Source organism: Mauremys mutica, chromosome 11 (assembly GCF_020497125.1).
Source record: "Mauremys mutica isolate MM-2020 ecotype Southern chromosome 11, ASM2049712v1, whole genome shotgun sequence".
Lineage (NCBI taxonomy): Eukaryota > Metazoa > Chordata > Testudines > Geoemydidae > Mauremys > Mauremys mutica.
The window spans coordinates 27414429-27435447 of NC_059082.1; the positions used below are offsets into that span (position 1 = coordinate 27414429).

The window sequence follows — 21019 nt, forward strand, 5'->3', positions numbered from 1 at the left end:
GAGCTTACTTTAAAACTTTACAGCTTTGATTTCCAATGCTCTCTAATGGCAAAAATGACACTTTTAGTCCCACTTTGTATCTCCCACTTGGCCACCTGCTGTGAAATATAATTAAAATGGCAGCTAGAGATAAGACTCCTGTTCATTGGAAGGAGATGGTTAAAACATTTACAGGTATTTCTTAAAAGTTGTTTTTAAAATTCCTTTTCTTGATGTCTGTGTACCTATCTAGTAAATATTTAGCCATATGTGGTGGAGAAGAAATCATTGGCGTTTTGTAACCCTCTTCCCCCCGCCTCCCCACAAAAGAGATTTTTCTACTATAATAGCAAATCTGTAACAAAGTGAATCTTACAGGAAATGAACAAGCATACAGTAAGTCAGAGAAACAGTTTATATATGATTTTAATAAAAATATTTCTCTTGTAAAACCTTGTGTGATCCAGCCCATATATAAAACAGCTGATTACTTGACTTTTGCTTTTGAAAACAGTTTTTTCCCTAAAGGTGATTAAGGGGACATTGTCAGGTCAAAAATAATATCCATATCCATGTTACTAAATAACAACATTAGACCCGTGTCTCCAAACTTCAGGGGTGGGTGCCAGGCAGGTATGAGTGAGAGAACAAGAGCCCTGTGGGCAGAGAGAGAAAGCTACCTGACCTGGATCTACATTGCTCTCTGCAACCATGCAGGTAAAACTCTCCCTCTCACCTTTCCTTCTTTCTTCTATGGTTGCCCCTTACTGCAACCGGTTGTGGGAGCAGTGGATGTGTACAGGGTTCCAGGTTCAGTCAGTAGTCCACTGATCCATGGTTCTCCTGCCTGCTGCCTTGGTACTCAACTCAGCCATAACATGTGCAGTTCAGTCTCACAAGACCCCCACGGATATCCTTTTCAAGCCCCAGGCAGGATGTGGTCTGTGGTTAGTGTGGGAGTGGAGAGGAAGAGCCTGCAGAGATGTGCAGCAAAAAGAGAAAGCCAAAGGGGTGAAAAAACAAGACTGGGAGCAGGGGGAAGGAACTGGCTGAAAGGATAGCAGAGAAGGACACAATGGACAGAAGTAAGGACATACAATGGCATGGTGAGAGGACTCATGGAAGGGGATCTGCTGATGAATCACAACAGGGGTTTCAACGAAATAAAGCTCGGAGCTATGGGGTTGGATTACTAACACAGAAAAATGTACACACCTAATTTACTTGTCATCATTTATACTCCTTGTTTGTTCTCTCTATTTCATGCTGCTTGAACAAGAGAAATAGAGGAGCTGTTTTTACTTTTTCTCCAGTCAACTTCCCTTTCTGGTTTCCTGCACAAGCAGGCACTGAATGGCTTATTTGCAGGGGAATATTAATCCTTTCAAAATAATGTTTGAGATTTTCAAAGCAGTGTATTTGGGACACACATCTTCTGTCCATATCAACTGAAGATGTGTGGTGAAACCCACTTCTCTGGAAATCTCAGCAACCTGTCTCCTTTGAAATAAACACACAGACACAGGGATATTTCTATTGATTAGGCCCATCGTTATGTCAGTTGAAGGAAGCTCACAGGCCTTAGAAGAGCATCCACAGCAGGTGAATTGGAGGGAGAGATTAGGTGGAAGTATACTTGCCATCTCATGGCCTGTAGGAACCAGATATTTTCTCACTTTGGAAATAGTTTGGTCCAGGATAAGCTCAGGGATGGGCAAAGGTTGGGAGGTGGGAGTTTTTTGTAACTTTTTCCAACTTTTTGTAACTGGTTCACCCTTCCTTCCTTCCGAATTTACAGAAACAAATGCCAATGATGGCTGTGACCACAAACGTTCTCCCTTAGGAGTGGCCCATTTCAATATGTTTGAATTTGTGTTTCATGCTGCTGTGGTGGCTTATGGCAGTACAGGGAGGCTTTCGTAGCACTATGAGGGCTTTTGCCTTACGGGGAGGGTCTCATAGTGCCACAATGGCTTGTGGTGGTACGGGGAAGCTTTCATAGCACTACAATGGCTTGTGGTGGTCCAGGGAAACTTTTCTAGCTGTATAATGGCTTGTGGTAGTAGGGGAAGGCTTTCATAGTTCTATGATGGCTCCTGGAAGTATGGGAGGCTTTCACAGTGCTGTGACGGCTTCTGATAATACAGGGAGGTTTTCCTATCACTATGATGGCATGTGGAAGTCTGGGGACACTTCCATAGCCCTACGATGGATTCTGGGAGTGCGGGGAGGTTTTCATAGCATCATACAACTTCTGGCAGCATGGGGAGGTTTTGTTACCCAAAACTTTAGATGTTAATTAAGTTACCTACAAGTTTGTCTAATTTTAACGAAAGGGCTAAACAAGATTGTGGCTCCCCAGAGCAGGCTGGTCTTGCTGACCTCTGGAAGGACAGGGATACAACCTTCCGCTTAAGGATGAACACACAAGTAGTAACTGTTTGAGAACAAAATAATTATTTATTCAAAGGAAATAAGTGGTTACAATGTAGTAAATGAAGCAAGAAAGGATATATAGAGCATAGTAAAATGCAATAGAATTACATTAAAGAATTAGAACAGTGCAATAAAATAAAAGACACAGATTACATAGGATATCTTAACACATACAAGAAATACAGCCGTTTCAGTTTTCAGAGCAGAAGCCATGTTAGTCTGTATCCACAAAAAGAACAGGAGTACTTGTGGCACCTTAGAAACTAACAAATTTATTTCAGCATAAGCTTTCGTGGACTACAGCTCACTTCTTCGGATGCATAGCGGTTTCAGTGTAACAAGCAGATAGAGGTCCTGTATCCAAAAAGGCTTTTAGTCTTAATGATATAATTTAACCTCATACTTAATACAATGCGGTATATGCAGCCCCTATATACACATATGAGAAACCATTACTGCACGCACAGATTAAAACATTAACTAAACATCAACATTAATACTTAACACTTGACATTGAGCTTTTAACATTTAATACCTGACATTTAAGATCATGTGACTTGTTACATCCGGTGATCAGCCAGTCACAGGAGGGGTAGCGGAGATCTCATTCAAGAAGCAGGTGTCCAGCTTTATTCACAGACAAAGCCATATACTCTTAAATAATAGATAGGAAAGAAGATAAGACTTACACTCCTTATTTAAATTTTCCTCCAATTCCTCTATTGGTCCTTCTCTCCTGTCCAATCCCCAGAGTGTGGCTGCCACAGCTGCGCTGTTGCTCTTCTGCCGTGGATGCAGTGGTGGTCATTGCTTTCCTGTTGCTGCTGGCAAGGAAGCTGCCCGTTGCCAAGGCAACCTCAGAATTCTACTGCTGCTGCTGCTTTCCAGGATATTCCAATCTTCTCTTCAAGCAGCTTCCCTTTCTCAGTATCTTCGTGGCTGCTTCTTGAGGTTTCAAGCTCCAAAAAAACCCATGTTTAAGGCAACCCCCAACAGAACTCCAGGGGACCTTGGCAAGACTTCCCAGCCATCCCTACTGCCCAGACAAGATGCCATACTTACTGACAGTGGATTAGGGAACTACCTGTGATGTCCTCCTACCCTCAGCACAACTTGGTTAGACAGACTGTGGTTTTTCTAGCTCCCCCCCGAAGAGCTCGCATTTCTGAAGACAAGGCAAACAGATTTTCAATTAGAAGAGTCAATTCCATTTATTAGAGGGGAATAAAGTCATGTTATTTCTCACAAACTGGTGGTATCACCTTGTCCCTTAAATGTGAAAGGACCAATGCAGCAGTCTGTGCAAAATGAGCTGGAGTGGCATACACCGCCTGTTCACAGGCCCTACTCACCTTCTCTTCTGATTTTCACACTCACTACCCTTGTGGAGGTAGTGGAGGCTTATGAAGGAGTTTTTCTGCCCTCACGTGGTCTCTGTTCCCCAAATGGTGTTTTCTGTCTGGATGTCTTCCTTGGGGCATGGAAGAAGAACCAGCTAGTGACTCAGTGACTGCTGCATCTGTGACCCAGATACCTTAAGGGGCTGTTTTTCAGATGATGGCTCAGGACCAAAGGAATCCCTGGTAAGTGGGAGGCTAAAATAGCTTCTATTTCACCTGACATTTGTCCACTGAGTGAGGCCTACACTATCCTGGTACACTGCAGGAGTCACACCACTGATATAGGTAGGGGATAGCAAATTACTGTGGGCACCTCAGACTTTCTTTTCTAGGGAAGACTTTTTCCTACTGCCTAAGAACCTCTAGTCTTTGGACTTTATTTCCCAAGGTATAAATTACCTCTGTCATCACTGAATGACAGTAGGCTTATTTGTGATGGAAGTGTCTCTGACTCTAAAATAAACAGCATATCTTGCAGCATATCTCATTATCTGTTTCCTGTTACCTTTTGCTGTGCTCATTGAATTCCGCTTTCCTCTCTCTTCACAAGAAAGTTTTTAGAATTAGAGACAAAACCAAGAAGAGGAAACCTTTGTAACCCTTCCTCCCAGAAGAATGTATCTTTTGGTGAACCTGGCTTTTCTAGGACGAATTACTGGTATGTTTCCTATTAAGAAAAATTGCTCATTTCTATGCATATCTCTTTCTTAATTCTTAAGAGTATTTTGTGTCAAGTTCATTTTCTGGGATGTTTAATCTTAATACATACTGCAGTGTAGCATAAATATGAAATTGATGAATTGGAGTTGGTTTAAGTTTGGTTAAGAATAGATTGTGTTATAAAGAAAGGCCCTGACTAGCAAATAGAAGGAAAGCCTTAAAAATAATAATGCCAGAAGGAATGGAGTAGGGAGGATGGCTGGTTCAAAAATAATTAATGAGATAAGGAAATTTCTAAAAAGAATGCCTCTGACTGACAGGGTTGATTGAAGATGGTTTTAAATAAGGCTAACAGAATCTGTCTTAAAAGGAGCCAGCTTGGACCTTTCTGCCCCACATACCAGTAATTTCTTAAAAGTAAAGACTACGTGACCCCAACTGCAATGAAAAAACTGTTGCACAGTAAGGAGGAGGAGAAGAGATAAGGAGCAAAGATCTTAGGAGAAGCAGGTTGTAAATCTTATCTGGATTAAAACTGAAAATTAGGGTCAACTGTCTCAAATTAGCCATTAGCTAATGTGATAACTGGCTCTGGCATCATTTGTTTTTTGAAAGGTATAAAAAGAGTTATGAATTTGAGGGTTCTTGTGATTTGGGTTCTTTGTCACACCCTACCACCTGACTAGATACCCTAGGTTTTCCCTAGGTCTGGCCTATTTGTAAGTGATCGCATGCTTATGAATACTTTGTTATTGTGTTGGGCGCAGTGACTGCTTATTTTAAAGCTGACAGGCATGTTTAGAGGCATGTTAAAATACTATTTGGCCTTTGGACTTAATAAGGGAATGTATGGTTAAATTAGTGTCTTGTCTCCCGTATTAATATGAATTATTTCTAATATTATTAATAATTCAACAAGAAGTATTCTTGATTGCAAGCTATAGTTACTGACTTTAACAATGTTGTAAAAGGTTATTTTCTCAACCAATAAATGGACTGGGGAGTGGGATGGGTCATTAGAGGTGTTTTGAAAGTGCTTTTGTGTGAAATACGGAGGGGGAGGGTTAAAGGAATGTTTCAAAAGTGCACAAACTGGTGACAAAGTTAACTGGGACAGGGGAGTTTACTGGTGGTTCCCAGATCTCTCTTCCCGAGCAATAGATCCAGCAACAGCCCTGGGATGCAGTGAATCTATGGCTATACCAGGCTTTGTAGGAACACTTTTGCAACAAAAGCAAAGATAACAGCGTGAACTCTTTCTTCGGTTTTGTCAAGTGGCAATGACATTTTACATTGCACTTGGTGTAGTGTTTCATAGACTTTTGCACTAAGCAAAACGGAGTCACTTTTTAGGGAAGGGATTTTCTCTATATTTGGGGCCAGATCTTGCCTCCCTTACTCAGAAGAAGTAGCACCTTACTTTCTACTCCCAGCGATAAGGGTCACAGAGTCTGGCCTTCAGTGAGCTCACACAGTGCTAATATATTACATGTCACCAATTTGCATTTTGCAAATGAAATTTTCAAAGAGAAAGTTAGAAATTGCTTTCAGCTCTTTTTATTTATTTATTTATTTATTTATTTCATTGAATATGGGCTCAAACCTGCTACTGGTGAAATCAAAAAGTCCCATAAACTTCCAAAGGAGCAGGACTGGGTCTTAAAAATATACAGACAAGTTCTGAATGTGACTGTGACCAGTGCTTCATTTTTTTTTTTGATACAAAAATATTTTTTCGTCAGCTGTATGTGCATAACTGAGTTTCAAACTCAGCTTTTTCCTAGTCAAAGTCCTACCCACAGCTGAGCAGGAGAAAAAAAAGATATGTTAACTGCTAACCTCTAATTTTGCTTTTGAAAGTATACATGGGCTATATTGTGTATCGTGACCACAGCTGATAGTAAAACCTGCGTAATGTTGGAAAAGTTTCTAGTCAGAACCAGTTTTGTAGATTGTCCTGTGGTGGAGGTAAAATAATCAAAGCAAACAGTTCTGGCTTTAGCCCTTAACAGTTCTCAAGTGATTTCACACATGTATCTGTCTTGAACCATTGTTCTCTTCTTATGGAGAACGTTTTTTAATAGTGCCCTTATTAAGCTAAATTAATACATTCATACAATAAACACCCCAATAACCTGTTCAAGATACAGCATCAAAAAAATATCATAGGGCAGGATCAAATCAGTCATAAACCGATTGGCTAAATCTATCCCAAGAGATCCAACAGAAGCAATTTTAAGTAATTTTCTTAGGTCTTTGTGACAAGGACTCTCCTATGAAAGGGAACTACTTTATAAGGGGGGAAAAGCCCCTTTGGGGCACCATTCTGTTGTGGGAGGCAGAGAATAGGCCCTGAAAAGTCCATCTGCCCTTCACTCTGTTCAGAAAAAGCACAATAGAGCAGGTTGGAGGGCTCAATATCTATTGAAGAGAGAGTCTGTCACAGGGTCTGCTCATGGCAGAAGGATGCTGGGGGGACAGAGGAATGCAGGACCTGTTGGAACTTTTGTAGTTTGGACAAGTATTGACACTTCTAGATTCCATGTCTGGCAAAATGTCCTCAACTTTGCTGGTCAAAATTTGACAAAATTCAAATACTGATAAAATTTTACATCAAAAGTTTGAATTTCAATGGATAAAAAACTGGAAATAAAATGTTATGAATATTTTCACAACGTTCTAATCAAAACATGAAATTTCGATTGAAAAAAAGTGGAATATATTTCCCTATCTTTCAACCAGCTCTGGTTCTAAACCCCAATTTATTCAGTACTGTACTGAAAAAGCTGTGAAAATACAAAAGCTAAAATGTTTTGACTATTTACTTACCATCATTTATACTTATATTAACATAGCTCTAAGTATGCTTAATTTTTTGCAGCAGACCAGCTGGAGGAGCTCATACAGTTTTTTGTTGCATCTCACCAAAATGGCTATATTTTATAAGAACTGTAATGTGGGAAAGAGGATTGGAGGAATAATCGTGATGACTCTTAGACAGTGACTCTTAGTGTCTCTTAGACAGTGTCTGCTTGTGATTGGTTATTGGCCAAGGGAATTAATAAATATGGCTATTGTTAGTACAAAAATACATATTTGTACCCTTTTTTCTTCTTTTGAAATCTCTTTGGTCTCATTCTCATGGTCAGAAGTGGCCACAAAAACACTCTTTAAAACAAGGCCAATGTCAAGGCTTAAGCTATGTAATTTCATCAGCATTAACTATGATCTGTGCAATATTCTGCTCATTCCGCAAGGTCCAAGTATAAAATTCCAGATCTGTGCTCTTAGTTTTAGATCCTACAAAGTGCTGTGGGTGTGATAGGAAGTGCTCAGAGCACTGAGCTTCTGCTGATGACAAGGGGAGGATGTTCAGCATGACCCAGGAGAAACACAGCAGCATCCCAGAAGCACATAAGGTCGCAGGATTGGGCCCTTAATGATGCCTATAACCTGCAGCACTTTCTTTACGGTATTATTTATAAGATGATTTCTGAATCATTTTGCATCATTAACCATGTACATATTTTTAACAGGTGAGACTTTCTTTCATCTTTATGAAAATGGAAATTTCACACTTACGTGCAATGGAACAGTGGCTAATGGGAAGAAGGAAACAGTTTGGTATGAAACTGAAGAATCTCTGCAACAATTCCAAGTAATCAACTGCAGTAATCAACAGCCCAAAGTAATCAATGGACCAAAGCAGTGCTCTGATAAAACAAAGTGTACAAACCAATTATCAAATTCTGCTTCCAAAGCTGGTGGGGTATTTGCATGTGAGCAATTTACAAATACCGGAACATCACAGACTTGCCCACTTTTTACCAATGTGACTCACTGCAGACATTATAACTTTTTTATTGTGGGGATAATAAACATGGCTGCAGGTGAGTGCTTTTCTTGCAGGGGAGGGGGTTTATTTTTATTAATAAATTCTAGAGCTGAGAGGCCAGTAAGGGAGTTAGTGAGTTTAAGAGGAGCTTATTTAGAGAATTCAGGATTGAGGACCAGATTCTGCTCCTTTTACTTACAGTGAATAATACTATTCTCCACCAGTGTTCCCTTAACTTAAATCAGGAACATCTGGTGTGGGTAGAATTCCCCCTTGGCAGAGGAACTAAGGAAGACAGCAGCAGACTGTCTTTTCAGCAACACTCTTGCAACTCCTGAAATAGCAGGTATGGCTTGCGGCCAGGCTGCAGAATGCAGCACTGCTTAAATTCAGGGCAGTTGTCCCCAGGGCTGCCTAAATTGTACTGGGGGCTGCTTAAAGCCACCTTAGCCCCTCTCCACCTGGGTTGTGAGTTTTGTTCTGTGCATCTAGAGGCACAGCACAGAATCTTACCTCTAGAGTTTTAAGCTTTCAGTCGATTGTACTCATAACATTGGTTTTGTGCCTATTTTGCACATGCAAACAACTATTTGTGCAGACAAGGCACCTAAGTACCAAATTTGTGTGTGCAAATACTTGTCGAGCACCTATAACAGGTATATGCTAAATGTTGTGTCTGCAATTTGGAACCTGGTTGAGGTTAGTTGAAAATTTGACCTTATAAATGCTGCAGAATCTCACTCTACAGGCCATTGTTGTTTTTAAATGTGTTCATGTACATATTAAAAATGACTGTTCTCTGAATGGTTTCAGAGTAGCAGCCGTGTTAGTCTGTAGCCGCAAAAAAAACAGGAGTACTTGTGGCACCTTAAAGACTAACAAATTTATTTTAGCATGAGCTTTCGTGAGCTAAAGCTCACTTCTTCGGATGAATTCTCTGAATGTCCTATTTAATATACACTGCACTTCAACTACTTTATTCAGAACATATGTAATCTTTAATAGCTGTTTCACAATTTCACATTTTTTCTAATAATGTATCTTGTAGCTGATACTATCAGCACTTAGGCCAGGGCAGACCCTGAACCAGGCAGCAGAAATGACATTTGTTTACTGCAGTGTGAAACTGATTCCCAGATGTTATCATTGAATTATAGATGTGTAGGACCGAAGGGCCCTCAATAGATCGTCTAGTTCAGTCCCCTGCACTCAAGGCAGGACTAAGTAATAATGAGACCATTCCTGACAGGTGTTTGTCTAATCTGTTCTTAAAAACCTCCAATGAACGAGATACCACAGCCTCCCTTGGCAATTTGTTCCAGTGCTTAACTACTCGGACAGTTAGGGAGTTTCTCCTAATGTCCAACCTAAACCACCCTTGCTGTAATTTAAGCCCATTGCTGCTTGTCTTATCCTCAGAGGATAGGAAGAACAATTTTCAGCATCCTCCTTGTAATAACTTTTTATGTACTTGAAAACTATTATCATACCCCCTCTTAGTCTTCTCTTCTTCATACTAAACAAACCCAATTTTTTCAATCTTCCCTCATAGCTCATGTTTTCTTCTAAACCTTTAATCATTTTGTTGCTCTTCTCTGGACTTTCCTGAAATGTGGAACCCAGAACTGGACGCAGTACTTCAGTTGAGGCCTTATCAGTGCAGAATAGAGTGGAAGAATTCCTTCATGTGTTCCTAAGTCCCAGAGGTTTTCTCAGTGAAACTGGACATATATCTGTAGGTGGAGTAGCATAGTTAGTACCTCTAAGAGCATGCCCCACTTTTGTGGTGCCAGTAGACAGCTGGTCCAGCCCATGAATTATTATTTTGATAAACACCAATGGACTCAACATGCAGTGCTGAGAACCTTCTGTGCAGAGCTGAGCACTTTCAACTTCAGTGGAATGTACGGGTGCTGGCAACTTCGCAGAAGGTACTCAGACTTCACAGGATCGGGCCCCAAATGGCTATTTAAAATAGCTGACTTCTAGCCATAGTACAGTAGGTATTTGCACCTTTTAATGTAAAAATGCCTTGTAAATTGTACATTAAAATAACACTTCCCCCACACTCTAAATAGAAACGAAACAATGTTTTTGCACTGAATTCTGTATCTGAGATGATGTTTTTATTGGAAAATTTTCAAACTTCTAAGAATCCTTTCAAAGGCAAAGCATGATATAACATGTTACAGTGCATGTTTGTCATATCTTTTGTGTTTGTTTCATTCTGTATTGCAGATAAGGAGACATTTGAGACCATTCCGGCAAAATCACACAATAATCATTTAATAGAAGAAGAAAGTAACATCACTCTCTCTTGTGAATTTCAAATGAAGCACTCAGGACAAACATTTGTTATATATTGGATCAAATATACAGAAACAAGCAAATGCCTGTTTTCTGTTGAGAGAGAGCCATATACTTTCTCGTATAATACACATTGCTGTATTGATGAGATGATCGAAGGACGACTATTGAACTATATAAGCTTAGATTCAGATGAGAAACATGTAGTCCATAATATAACTATCTTGAATGTTACTGACTCTGATAGTGGAACTTATTTATGTGTTGTAAATACCTGGTCAAGAGGTAAACATGTGTGGAAGATTGCAAATAACCTTTCAATAGAAGTGAGGAATCGAGCCATTCCATGTAAGTTAGAAGTTTTGTAGTTGGGGTTGGTACCAGAGTTGCTTATAATTTTGCCAAATGTTTGCTATTTGGGATAAAATTTTCCATGCTGGGAAAACTTCAGAGAAAATGGTTCAGCCATTTTTTAAAACAACCCATGGAAAAATATCCTGTATTGCCCATGTTAAAAATTCTGGTGACATTTTCTTTGAACAGATCTAGTGCCCCATGCTTTGGAATAGGGACTTGCCATTTGGCAGGAGAGCAGCCTTCGTGTTAGCGGTGTCCGTTTTACCATTCCCATGAAAGTCTGCCCAAATTTGGCCAAGTTATAAGCCTTTAAAAATCACAGTGCACAGATGCTCAGTAAACACGTCTTAGATTTCAGCCACTAAATTCCCCAATGCTCCAGCCGAGTGCTGAGTGGGACGTTCCCTGCAATTGCAGGTCTGGGCTGCTGTGAGCCATGTTGCATCCAGTTCCAAGCAATTGAACTGAGACTGAACTTCTGTGCTCCCAGTGACATCCCTGCTGGGCCCAGGCTTCATGTAGGAGGAGGAATGAAGAGATGCTAGAAGCCAGCCAGCCAATGGTGGGAGGGTGGAGAGAGCAGAGTGTGACAAGGAGTTTGGTGGGGGAGACTGAATGCAGGAGGCTAGTGGAGAGGGGCGGCAGAAGAGGGAACCTGGGACTGGGAGCTGGGGTGGGGGAGACTGGGACTGAGAATTGGAGACTGAAATGTGTGTGTGTGGTGGGGGGAAGGACACTAGAAGCCAGTAGGTGGGGGGAGACTGAGATCAGATGAGGAACTGGGAAGAGATTGGGATTGGCTGGGCAAGTTGCCTGGCACTGAGAAGCAGTGGGATGGGGGGAAGAGGAAAGGGGAGGGGCAGAGATCTGATGAGCCAGGATTTATGTGTGTGTGGGGAGGGGGAGAAGTGAGAATGGCTGGGCAAAAAATAGTGGGCTAAGGAGCCGGGATGGAGTGGGAAAAGTGCTGCGATTAGACAAGGAGCCCAGGGAGGGAGAATGGGACTGGGAACCATTTAGGATGACCAGATATCCCAATTTTATAGGGACAGTCCAGATATTTGGGGGTCTTTTTTATATGGGCTCCTATTACCCCCCACACCCATCCCAATTTTTCACACTTGCTATCTGGCCATCATTGAACAAGTGGGGCTGGAGAAGATGAGTGCAGGAGGGGCAGAATGGAGGCAAACATTGGGAAGAGAGACAGGTTGGATACAGGGCCACCCAGAGGATTCCGGGGGCCCGGGGTCTTCGGCGGCGGGGGGCCCTTCCGTTCCGGGACCCGCCGCCAAAGTGCCCCGAAGACCCGCGGCGGGAGCCCCCCGCCGCCGAATTACCGCCGAAGCGGGACCGCCGCGGTAATTCGGTGGCGGGGGGGGGGGTCCCCGCCGCGGGCCTTCCGGGCACTTAGGCGGCGGGTCCCGGAACAGAAGGGGCCCCCCGCCGCCGAAGACCGGGCTGCGCTTCGGCGGTGGCGGGTCCCGGTCCCGCCCCCGGCCCCGACGGTCCCGCTCCTCCCCCCCGCCCCGGTCCCGGCCCCAGCCTCTTACCGAGCACGTCTCCGGCGGGGCCTGAGCTCCGTCCCGCTCAGAGCCGCGTGGTGAGCGGGGCGGGGCTGGGAGCTCCACGCCGAGCGGAGGCAGCTGCCCCGCCCCCTCCCCACGGCGCTCTGAGCGGGGCGGGGCTCAGGCCCCGTTGGAGCTCCCAGCCCCGCCCCGCTCACCACACGGCTCTGAGCGGGACGGAGCTCAGGCCCCGCCAGAGACGTGCTCGGTAAGAGGCTGAGGCTGGGGCTGGGGCCGGGGCCAGGGCCGGGGCCGGACCGTCTCTGAGCGGGGCGGGGCTCAGGGGCCCCGCCGGAGACGCTGAGGCTCCAGGAGAGGGGCGGCGGCGGGAGCCTCCGCTCTTCTCTTGGGGGCCCCTGCGGAGCCCGGGGCCCGGGGCAAATTGCCCCCTTTGCCCCCCCCCTCTGGGCGGCCCTGGTTGGATAAGGGGCTGGAAGAGGGAGGAACTGGGAACTGCTTGGCAAAAAGGCTGGACCTGGGACTGAAGGGAGATCGGGGCTGGGACTGGAAGTTTGGAGGGGGTGAGACAAGGAGACTGGGACTGGGATGAGAAACCTGGTGACTGCAATTAGGGTAGGCCAGGAGAATAGGACTGGGATGGGGAAGAGCCAGGACTGGGACAAGGACAGGTTTGAGAGGATGGGGCAAAAGGTATCATGCTGGGAGGAGATTGGGCAGAAGAGTCCATGCCTGCTAGAGCCACTCCCTCCAGAGCCTGGCATGGAAGTCACGATTCCTGAGTCTCACCATTCCTCTGCTGTCAGCAAATATCTGTGAAACTCACGGGGAAGGTGTCCTGTCCCCCTCTAGTGCTGATCCACGTGACAACCTACTACTACTGCTATCAGTGTCAATGTTAGCTTACGTGGCATAGGTCTTTGTGGTGGATCTAAATGTTCCAGCCCTGCCGATGAATATCAATATGATGTCACATAATAGAATTTCTGTTTTTTCAGTTTGCTTTCTTAAGAAAATAGTAAATTAACCCCCAATACACACACACACACATTAAAATAGCATTAAGGTTGCAAAGTCAAGAACTCCAAAGTTGGGAGATGCCAGTACTAAGGTTCCCTGACTTGCAGATTCAGTCAGTGGGAGTGAACATATGAAATGGTATAGAATGCTAAATTCTATGCAATAGCAGGTCCTAGGCATCTCAAATGGGGGATGGAAAAATAGTGGATTTTTAGACCCTAATCTCTCTGACCTCAGTTCCCCATTTGTCCAAAGGAGTTTACAGTCTAGAATTCATTTTTTTTAAATGACTTGGTTTGAGGGATTAATCTGATTAACTGTAGGAACAAATGACACTGTTTCAAGGTCTTGTCACCGGCTTCTGCCAGCATAACACATAGCCAGAGATCATGAAATCTTAGCCCCATTAAGTGAATGGCAAATATCCCAGTGACTTCAATGGAGACAGGATGTCGCCCCTAATTGCTATAGGGTAAAATCAAGGTCAGGTTTGCAGAGCAGTAGCGGGATGTAAGGCAAATCATGGACTGCAGTGTGGGGACGACAGAAGGCTCTGTAGAGATTCTACACTCACCCCCCTCACACCCTGTCTCCTCTCCATAAGCAGGTGAATGAAACTGGGCGGAGAATGGACAGATTCTTGGCTCTGCCTCCCCAACACATTGGCGAGCTACACTAGATAGTGAACTGCAAGAAATACCCTGCACCAGGTGTAGACTTAGTGCAGGGCTAGGGGAAGACCTGGAGGCAGCCTGTGGCTTTTTCAGGGCTCTTGGCAAAACACAGTTGAGTCCAACATTTGTACCTGCAAATGACTGTGGACACAAAAATGGAGGACAGTTTAAAGCCCCTTTAAAAATGTGAACCTCAGTAGTTATGCTTTACAGTTGTGCTGCATTAACCCATTAAAATACTACAGTATTCTCCAGTAATCTCACAAGACACTGCAATATTGCTACTATAACATATATTATGTTGCATCATTACAGTAGAATATCGCAATATTTTCTCATAAGAAAACTTGATTTCTGTAAGCTAATTTATCTGCTGTTTTTATTACCAATCCTAGCATACTGTATCCTGGAATCATCCACATTCATGGGTTGCTGAATGTGTATTATCCACATAGTTGTTAAACATTATCTGATCACTTGAAAAGCACTATCCATATAATGGAGGTTATGGTAAAGTGTTTTTCCAGCCATCTGGTTAAATTTTTCAAGATTAACTAACCCTGGTCCTCTCTTTAGCATCTGCTTCCGTGCCATTGTATGCCACCATTGGATTGATCGTAGGGATTATCATCATCAGTGGGATAGCATGGTTGATCTATAAAAAGAAAATCAAATCAAAAGGTAGGAAAAGTAAAATTAGTAAGTAAGATCTGCAGGAATATTTTAACCATTGAAACTTTACAGTGTGTTTTATTTACAGGAAAGCCATCTGCACAACTTCCCAGGTATGGCCTTGAATGGACATAACCAATGAAATATTAGTATCATTTTTAAAATGTTTTTTCCAATTGATAGAAATGACTAAATAGATTCTTCCCTTATCTTTTTATTTTAGAGTTCAGGCTGCTCTTGAAATTCCAGGAGATGAATGTGAGCATTAAATTTTTGATAAACCTTTTTGAAGTGATTGTCTACTTAGCACATTTTGAGAATTGTGTATTATAGATTTCTTAGACTGTCTGTTCATGGTATTAAGTTTTTAAATTTCAGATAATGTCAATGCTTTTTTTGTTAATCAAATTAGTTTTGGTTCAGTAGACAGTTGTTCTTTAGGGAGGATGGTCTTGCAATAAGGCACTGGAATAGGATATGGGTGATCTCAGTTAAATTCTTGTCTCTCTCACATACATCCTGTCCCTATGCCCTTGGGCAAGTTACAGAATCTGTCTCTGCATGAGTTTCTCCTCAGTAAAATGAATAGAACAATGCTTCTTGCTCTCTCTGGGGTGCTAAGATGGAGTCATGTGTTCTCAGTGTTTGTGTGTTCTGACAGAACAGTGCTGGGGCCATAGAAGAACCTAGCAGCTAAGTGATTCTGAATCATTTTCCTAGCTACTAGAGGTGGGGTACTGTAGACAGTAACCAACACAGGTCTTAATTTTGGGCAGAATAGAATGGAGTCAAATTCCATTATTTGGGGGTAGGAGAGAAGAATTTATTTAACGTCCCTTTCAAAGGGAGATAGTTACTATTTTATTTAGTTGATTTATTTTAATTGATGTTTTATTTTAATTCTGTGAGATTCATAAACTCTTTGATGCAGAGTAATTGTTTTACAGGTTCCCTGTACAGAATGAGCAGCAGCAAAGACTTGCAAACATATGAAGTGTTGTGTTCAAGCCCATATGACGACCCAAATACAGCCTACTGTACATTGGATAACACTGCAGCATCTGGCAAGGGGCCAGGAGATGAAGAGTATGATATAACCTATGAAGTGGTGCCACAATAGCTGTTCCTGTAAGTGACTTGTAAGAGGAAGTGTTATTTTTGACAAATGACATTGCAAATAGAACCTCCTAGGTTAGTCACACTAGTATAACTAATAGGGGCTATATGAGTATAGTAACTCTTTGCTTAACCTTGTAGTTATGTTTCTGAAAAATGCTACTTTAAGTGAAACGATGTTAAGTGAATCCAATTTCCCCAGAAGAATTAATGTAAATAGCGGGGGGTTAGGTTCCAGGGAAACTTTTTTCACCAGACAAAACTCTCTCTCTCTCTCTCTCTCCCTCCCTCTCTCTCTCTCTCTGAGTATAAGTCTTAAACAAACAATTTAATACTGTACACAGCAATGATGATTGTGAAGCTTGGCTGAGGTGGTGAAGTTAGAGGGTGGAAGAGGGAGGGATATTTCCCAGGGAATGCCTTGCTGCTAAATGATAAACTAGCACTCGGCTGAGCCCTCAAGGGTTAACACATTGTTGTTAATGTAGCCTCACACTCTATAAGGCAGCATGAATGGAGGGAGGAGACACAGCATGGCAGAGAGAGACAGAGACACACACCGTGTGTGTGTGTGTGTGTGTGTGAGAGAGAGAGAGGGAGAGAGAGAGATGTGCATTGCCCCTTTAAGAACACTGATGCCACACTAAGTACATTGCCTTTTTAAGTAGATCAGCAAGTTGAGACAGGAGTGGGGGGCAGGAGCGGGGGGAGGGCAACACCCTGACATTAGGACCTCTTCCTCCCCCGCCACCCTGCGCAGCAAGCTCCTGGCAGCAGCTCCAAGGCAGAGGGCAGGAGCAGCACATGGCAGTTGCGGGAGGGATACTTGAACTGCCCGACAACTGACAGCCTGCTGGGCAGCTGCTGCACAGGAAATTTAGGGGAGCTGATGGGGGGGCTGCCAGTCCATCCTCTTTCCAAGCCCCCACCAGCTAGCTCCAACGGGCTGCTCTTTCTGCAAGCAGTGGACCAAGCAGGCGACCGCCAAATAACGTTATAAGGGAGCACAGCACAACTTTAAATGAGCAAGTTCTCTAATTGATCAGCAACGTAACAACGTTAACCGGGAAGACGTTAAATGAGGAGTCACTGTATGCACTAATAATGGGAAATACACTTCCAGTTGTATGAATCTGCTATGGAGTCTGCTTCTCACTACAGCAGTATGGAACTTTAGTTATCGCCTGTATCTTCCGTTTTTTGCACTGTGTAAGCTGTAGATTCGGAATTTCAAATTTGTGGCAAAAGGAACAGGCTAATCAGGGAATTGTTCAGCCTGAGCAAACCTTAAATTGATCACACACATTGGACAGCTGTGACCTTTCAGCTAGTGGAAAACATGCATGAGGGAAAAGGCACAAAGAGCCATGCATTGGTTTGCCACAACTGCAATCTCTGTGCTCTCCTGAGTGCAGGAACTGCTTCCTGGGATGCAAGCTGCCCAAAACGTGGAATAGAAGACGCAGGGAGATGGTATGGCTGTGGCTCCACCCTAAATTCTCCTTTGGGGAAGCACAGCATCTGTTCTTGCCCAGCAATGCAAGGGACAGTGGGTAAATTGCTTTCCTGTCACATATGGCTTTGAATACACACAGAAAGGGCTTTTATGGTTCATTTAAGCTCAGAATTCTCAAAGTTGTATTCTTGAGTGTTGGTACCATTGTTCTGGCCTGTATTTCTCTTGAGCACTAATTTGCCTTTGTAAAACAGCCATAAAATCCCCACTACTACTCCTTTTTACAGTTAAAAAAAAATCAGTTTGAGAGTAATGGGCCATAGTTTCCTGTCATATACAATTACTTTGATATCAGTGTAACTGACACCTGAGAAGAAAATTACCGTGAGATTGTTATTCAGAAGGTACAATGAATGCTGAAATATATGACTTTCTCTAAAACCATATTTAAAAGTTCTCTATTGACCATAAAATTGTTTTTCTTTGCAGAGGAGCTGGAGGATGGACGTCGGTTTGAAAATGACTATGAACTTTTGGCTGATTTTAGGGGGAAAAACCCAGCACGGTAGCCTTGACTACCCAATTTTGACTATTCAATGAGCTATCTTACAAAATATTATGGGCCAGATCCTCTGCTGATATAAATTCTCATAGCTCCATTATGAAGCTATGACACTTTGCACCAGAGGAACATAGGAATTGTCAGACTCAGACCATTGGTTCATTTCATTCAGAATCCTGTCTCCAGCAGTGGCCTTCACCAGATGTGTCAGAAGTAGATGCAAGAATCCCTATAATGGACAATTATGGCACAACTTGCTCACAGGGGAAGTTTCTTCTCAACATCTATCAGCTAGAGATTGGCTATCCCCTGAAGCAAGAGGGTTTTATAGCCCTCAGATATCTTATCCTATCTAATGTAACTTTATTGTGTATGAAAACCTGTATAAATGAATGATTGCTTTAGGAACAAAGATCTTTATTTTCCTCCAGTTTTACACTGGTGTAATTCTGTTGGCTCCACTGGAAAGACTCCTGCTTTACATTGGTGTAAGTGCAGAGGTGCAGCCTGGCTTCCCCAGGCAGCAATTTAAAGGCAGCGGCTGGAGCCCCAGGCCCTTTAAATTGCCGCTAGAGCCCTGGTGCTGGAGCCCTGGGGTAGTGGGGCTCTGGGGGCTATTTAAAGGCCCGGTGCTCCCGCTGCCTCTACTGCCCTGGGCCCTTTAAATATCCGCTGGAGCCCCACCGCTACTCCAGGGCTCCAGGGGCTATTTAAAGGGTCGGGTGGTAGAAGCAGGGGAGTCCTGGGCCCTTTAAATAACCCCTGGAGCCTTGGAGTAGCGGTGGGGCTCCAGCGGCTATTTAAAGGGCCCAGGGCAGTAGAGGCAGCGGGAGCCTCTTTTTGGACTTGCCCTCTGGATACATCTTGTGGTCCCCACCAGCAGACGGAAGATTTGGCCACTGGAAGCCTGCCGCTGTGTACTCGAGAGCCACACTCAGCTTTGGTAATTATCAAGGGTCGGGGGTGTTTTACTAGCTTGTTGCAGACGTGTGTAAGTGCTTGAGACTAAGTAAAGTTTAGCTTTAAGTGAAAGCACTCTTGTGTTGTCCTGTTTGTGCCAGCCATCTATTGGTTGGACGGCTGTGTCTCCACTGATTTATTTCCTGACACCTCCTCGCACAGAGTAAAAGTTACCAAGAGCTTTGGGTTGAAAGAACCCCGGGTAACGGAAGGGTTCATCCAGATTATTGGACTTGAACAATTCAATCTTTCTTTCTAAACATTCCTGATCTACTTACACATTTGGGAGTTTCAAGGTATGATCTGATGATTTATGATCCTACCTGGCTTAAAGCTTCTCAAAGCATAACTGCTCCCCGTTGCCCTCTTTCCCAGAGAACAACAGAGAGAAAGGGGAAGATTTTTCCTCATTTTAAAAAGTTCTAGACCTCCCATTGGCTCTTTTGATCAGGTGCCTACTCCCTTTCCTTTACCTGGGGGACTTTGTTAACCCTTTACAGGTAAAGCAAGCAGAGAACAGCCATCAAGAGGAACTTCATAGCTAACTGGCTGGCTACGTGTCTGTAAAAGGGAGCTACCCTCACCCTTCATTTATCACATGCCCCCCAAATCACAGATGGTGCTGGCCAGCCTGGTTCAGGTCGGGTCCACATAGGCTGGGATTTTTCCTGTAGATTTAGGAAACAGAGTCAATAAGATATATGCACCTCTAATTTCACTAATAATTACATGAAGAACTAAACAGTACTTTTTACATTTCAAGGACTACAGATTAGAATGCAGGGACATTTTTACCCAGCTGATTCTGGGAAACCTTCCTGGGAGAGTGCATCAGCCACTTTGTTAGAGGCTCCTGAAATGTGTTGTATTTCAAAATCAAAGTCTTGAAGAGCTAAACTCCACCGAAGAAGTTTTTTGTTAGTTTCTTTGACTGAGTGATGCCACTTCAGTGAAGCTTGGTCAGTCTGCAGGTGGAAACACCAAATGTATGGGCATAGCTTCTTCAGAGCATACCCAATGGTGTAACATTCCTTCTTTGAGATTGACCAGTGGCTTTCCCTCTCAGAAAGGTTGTTGCTGAGAAACACGATAGGATGGAATTGTTGATCTGGTCCTTCCTGCATTAAAACTGCTCCTACACCACACTCAGATGCATCTGTGGTTACGACAAACAATTGGTCGAAGTCTGGGGCCCTTAGTACAGGGTCAGACGTAAGGGCCGCCTTAAGCTGGTTAAAGGCTTTCTGACACTTCTCAGTCCACTGAACTGCATTTGAGTGTTTTTTCCTGGTTAGGTCTGTCAGTGGGGTGGCAATTTGGCTGTAGTGTGGTACAAATCATTGGTAATACCCGGCCAAGCCCAAGAAGGATTGGATCTGCTTTTTTGACTTAGGGACAGGCCAATTTTGGATAGCATTTACCTTAGCCTGTAGAGGGTTGATAGTACTTTGACTCACCTGGTGTCCAAGGTACATTACCTTGTTTAGGCCTACTTGACACTTTTGGGCCTTAATGGTTAATCCTCCCTCCCTCCCTCCCTTATCTTCTGGAAGACAGCTTGGAGCTGTTCCACGTGTTCTGCTCATGAATCTGAGAATATAGCCACATCGTCAAGATAGGTGGGTGCAAATTCCCCAAATCCAGCCAGAAGATTATCTACTAGTTTCTGGAAGGTGGCGGGTGCATTTTGCAGTCCGAAAGGGAGCACATTAAATTCATACAACCCTACATGGGTGATGAAGGCTGAACTTTCCTTGCCTGGGGCATCTAGTGGCACTTGACCATACCCCTTACTTAAGTCTAAGGTGGAGATGAACTGGGCATGTCCCAGTTTCTCCAATAGCTCATCTGTGCATGGCATTGGATAGTTTTCTGGGCGAGTTACAGAATTTAGCTTACAGTAGTCCTCACAAAAGTGGATTTCCTCATCTGGTTTGGGAACCAGAACCACTGGAGAGGCCCATGCACTCTCAGAGGGGCGGATTACACGCATCTGTAACATGTCCTTGATCTCCCTTTCTATTGCGGTTTTGGCTTGTGGAGCCATCCGGTAGGGCTG

The 21019-nt window shown here is 43.5% G+C and overlaps 1 protein-coding gene across 1 annotated transcript; it reads left to right on the forward strand.

The window, feature by feature from the left end:
• The first annotated feature begins 4371 nt into the window (after positions 1 to 4371).
• On the forward strand, positions 4372 to 15986 carry LOC123344072. The gene is made up of 7 exons (XM_044979814.1): positions 4372 to 4473; positions 8012 to 8365; positions 10549 to 10965; positions 14771 to 14875; positions 14955 to 14979; positions 15090 to 15124; positions 15814 to 15986. The coding sequence occupies exons 1-7, from the start codon at positions 4431 to 4433 to the stop codon at positions 15984 to 15986; spliced, it is 1152 nt and encodes a 383-aa protein (XP_044835749.1). The 5' UTR covers positions 4372 to 4430.
• The last annotated feature ends 5033 nt before the right edge of the window (positions 15987 to 21019 follow it).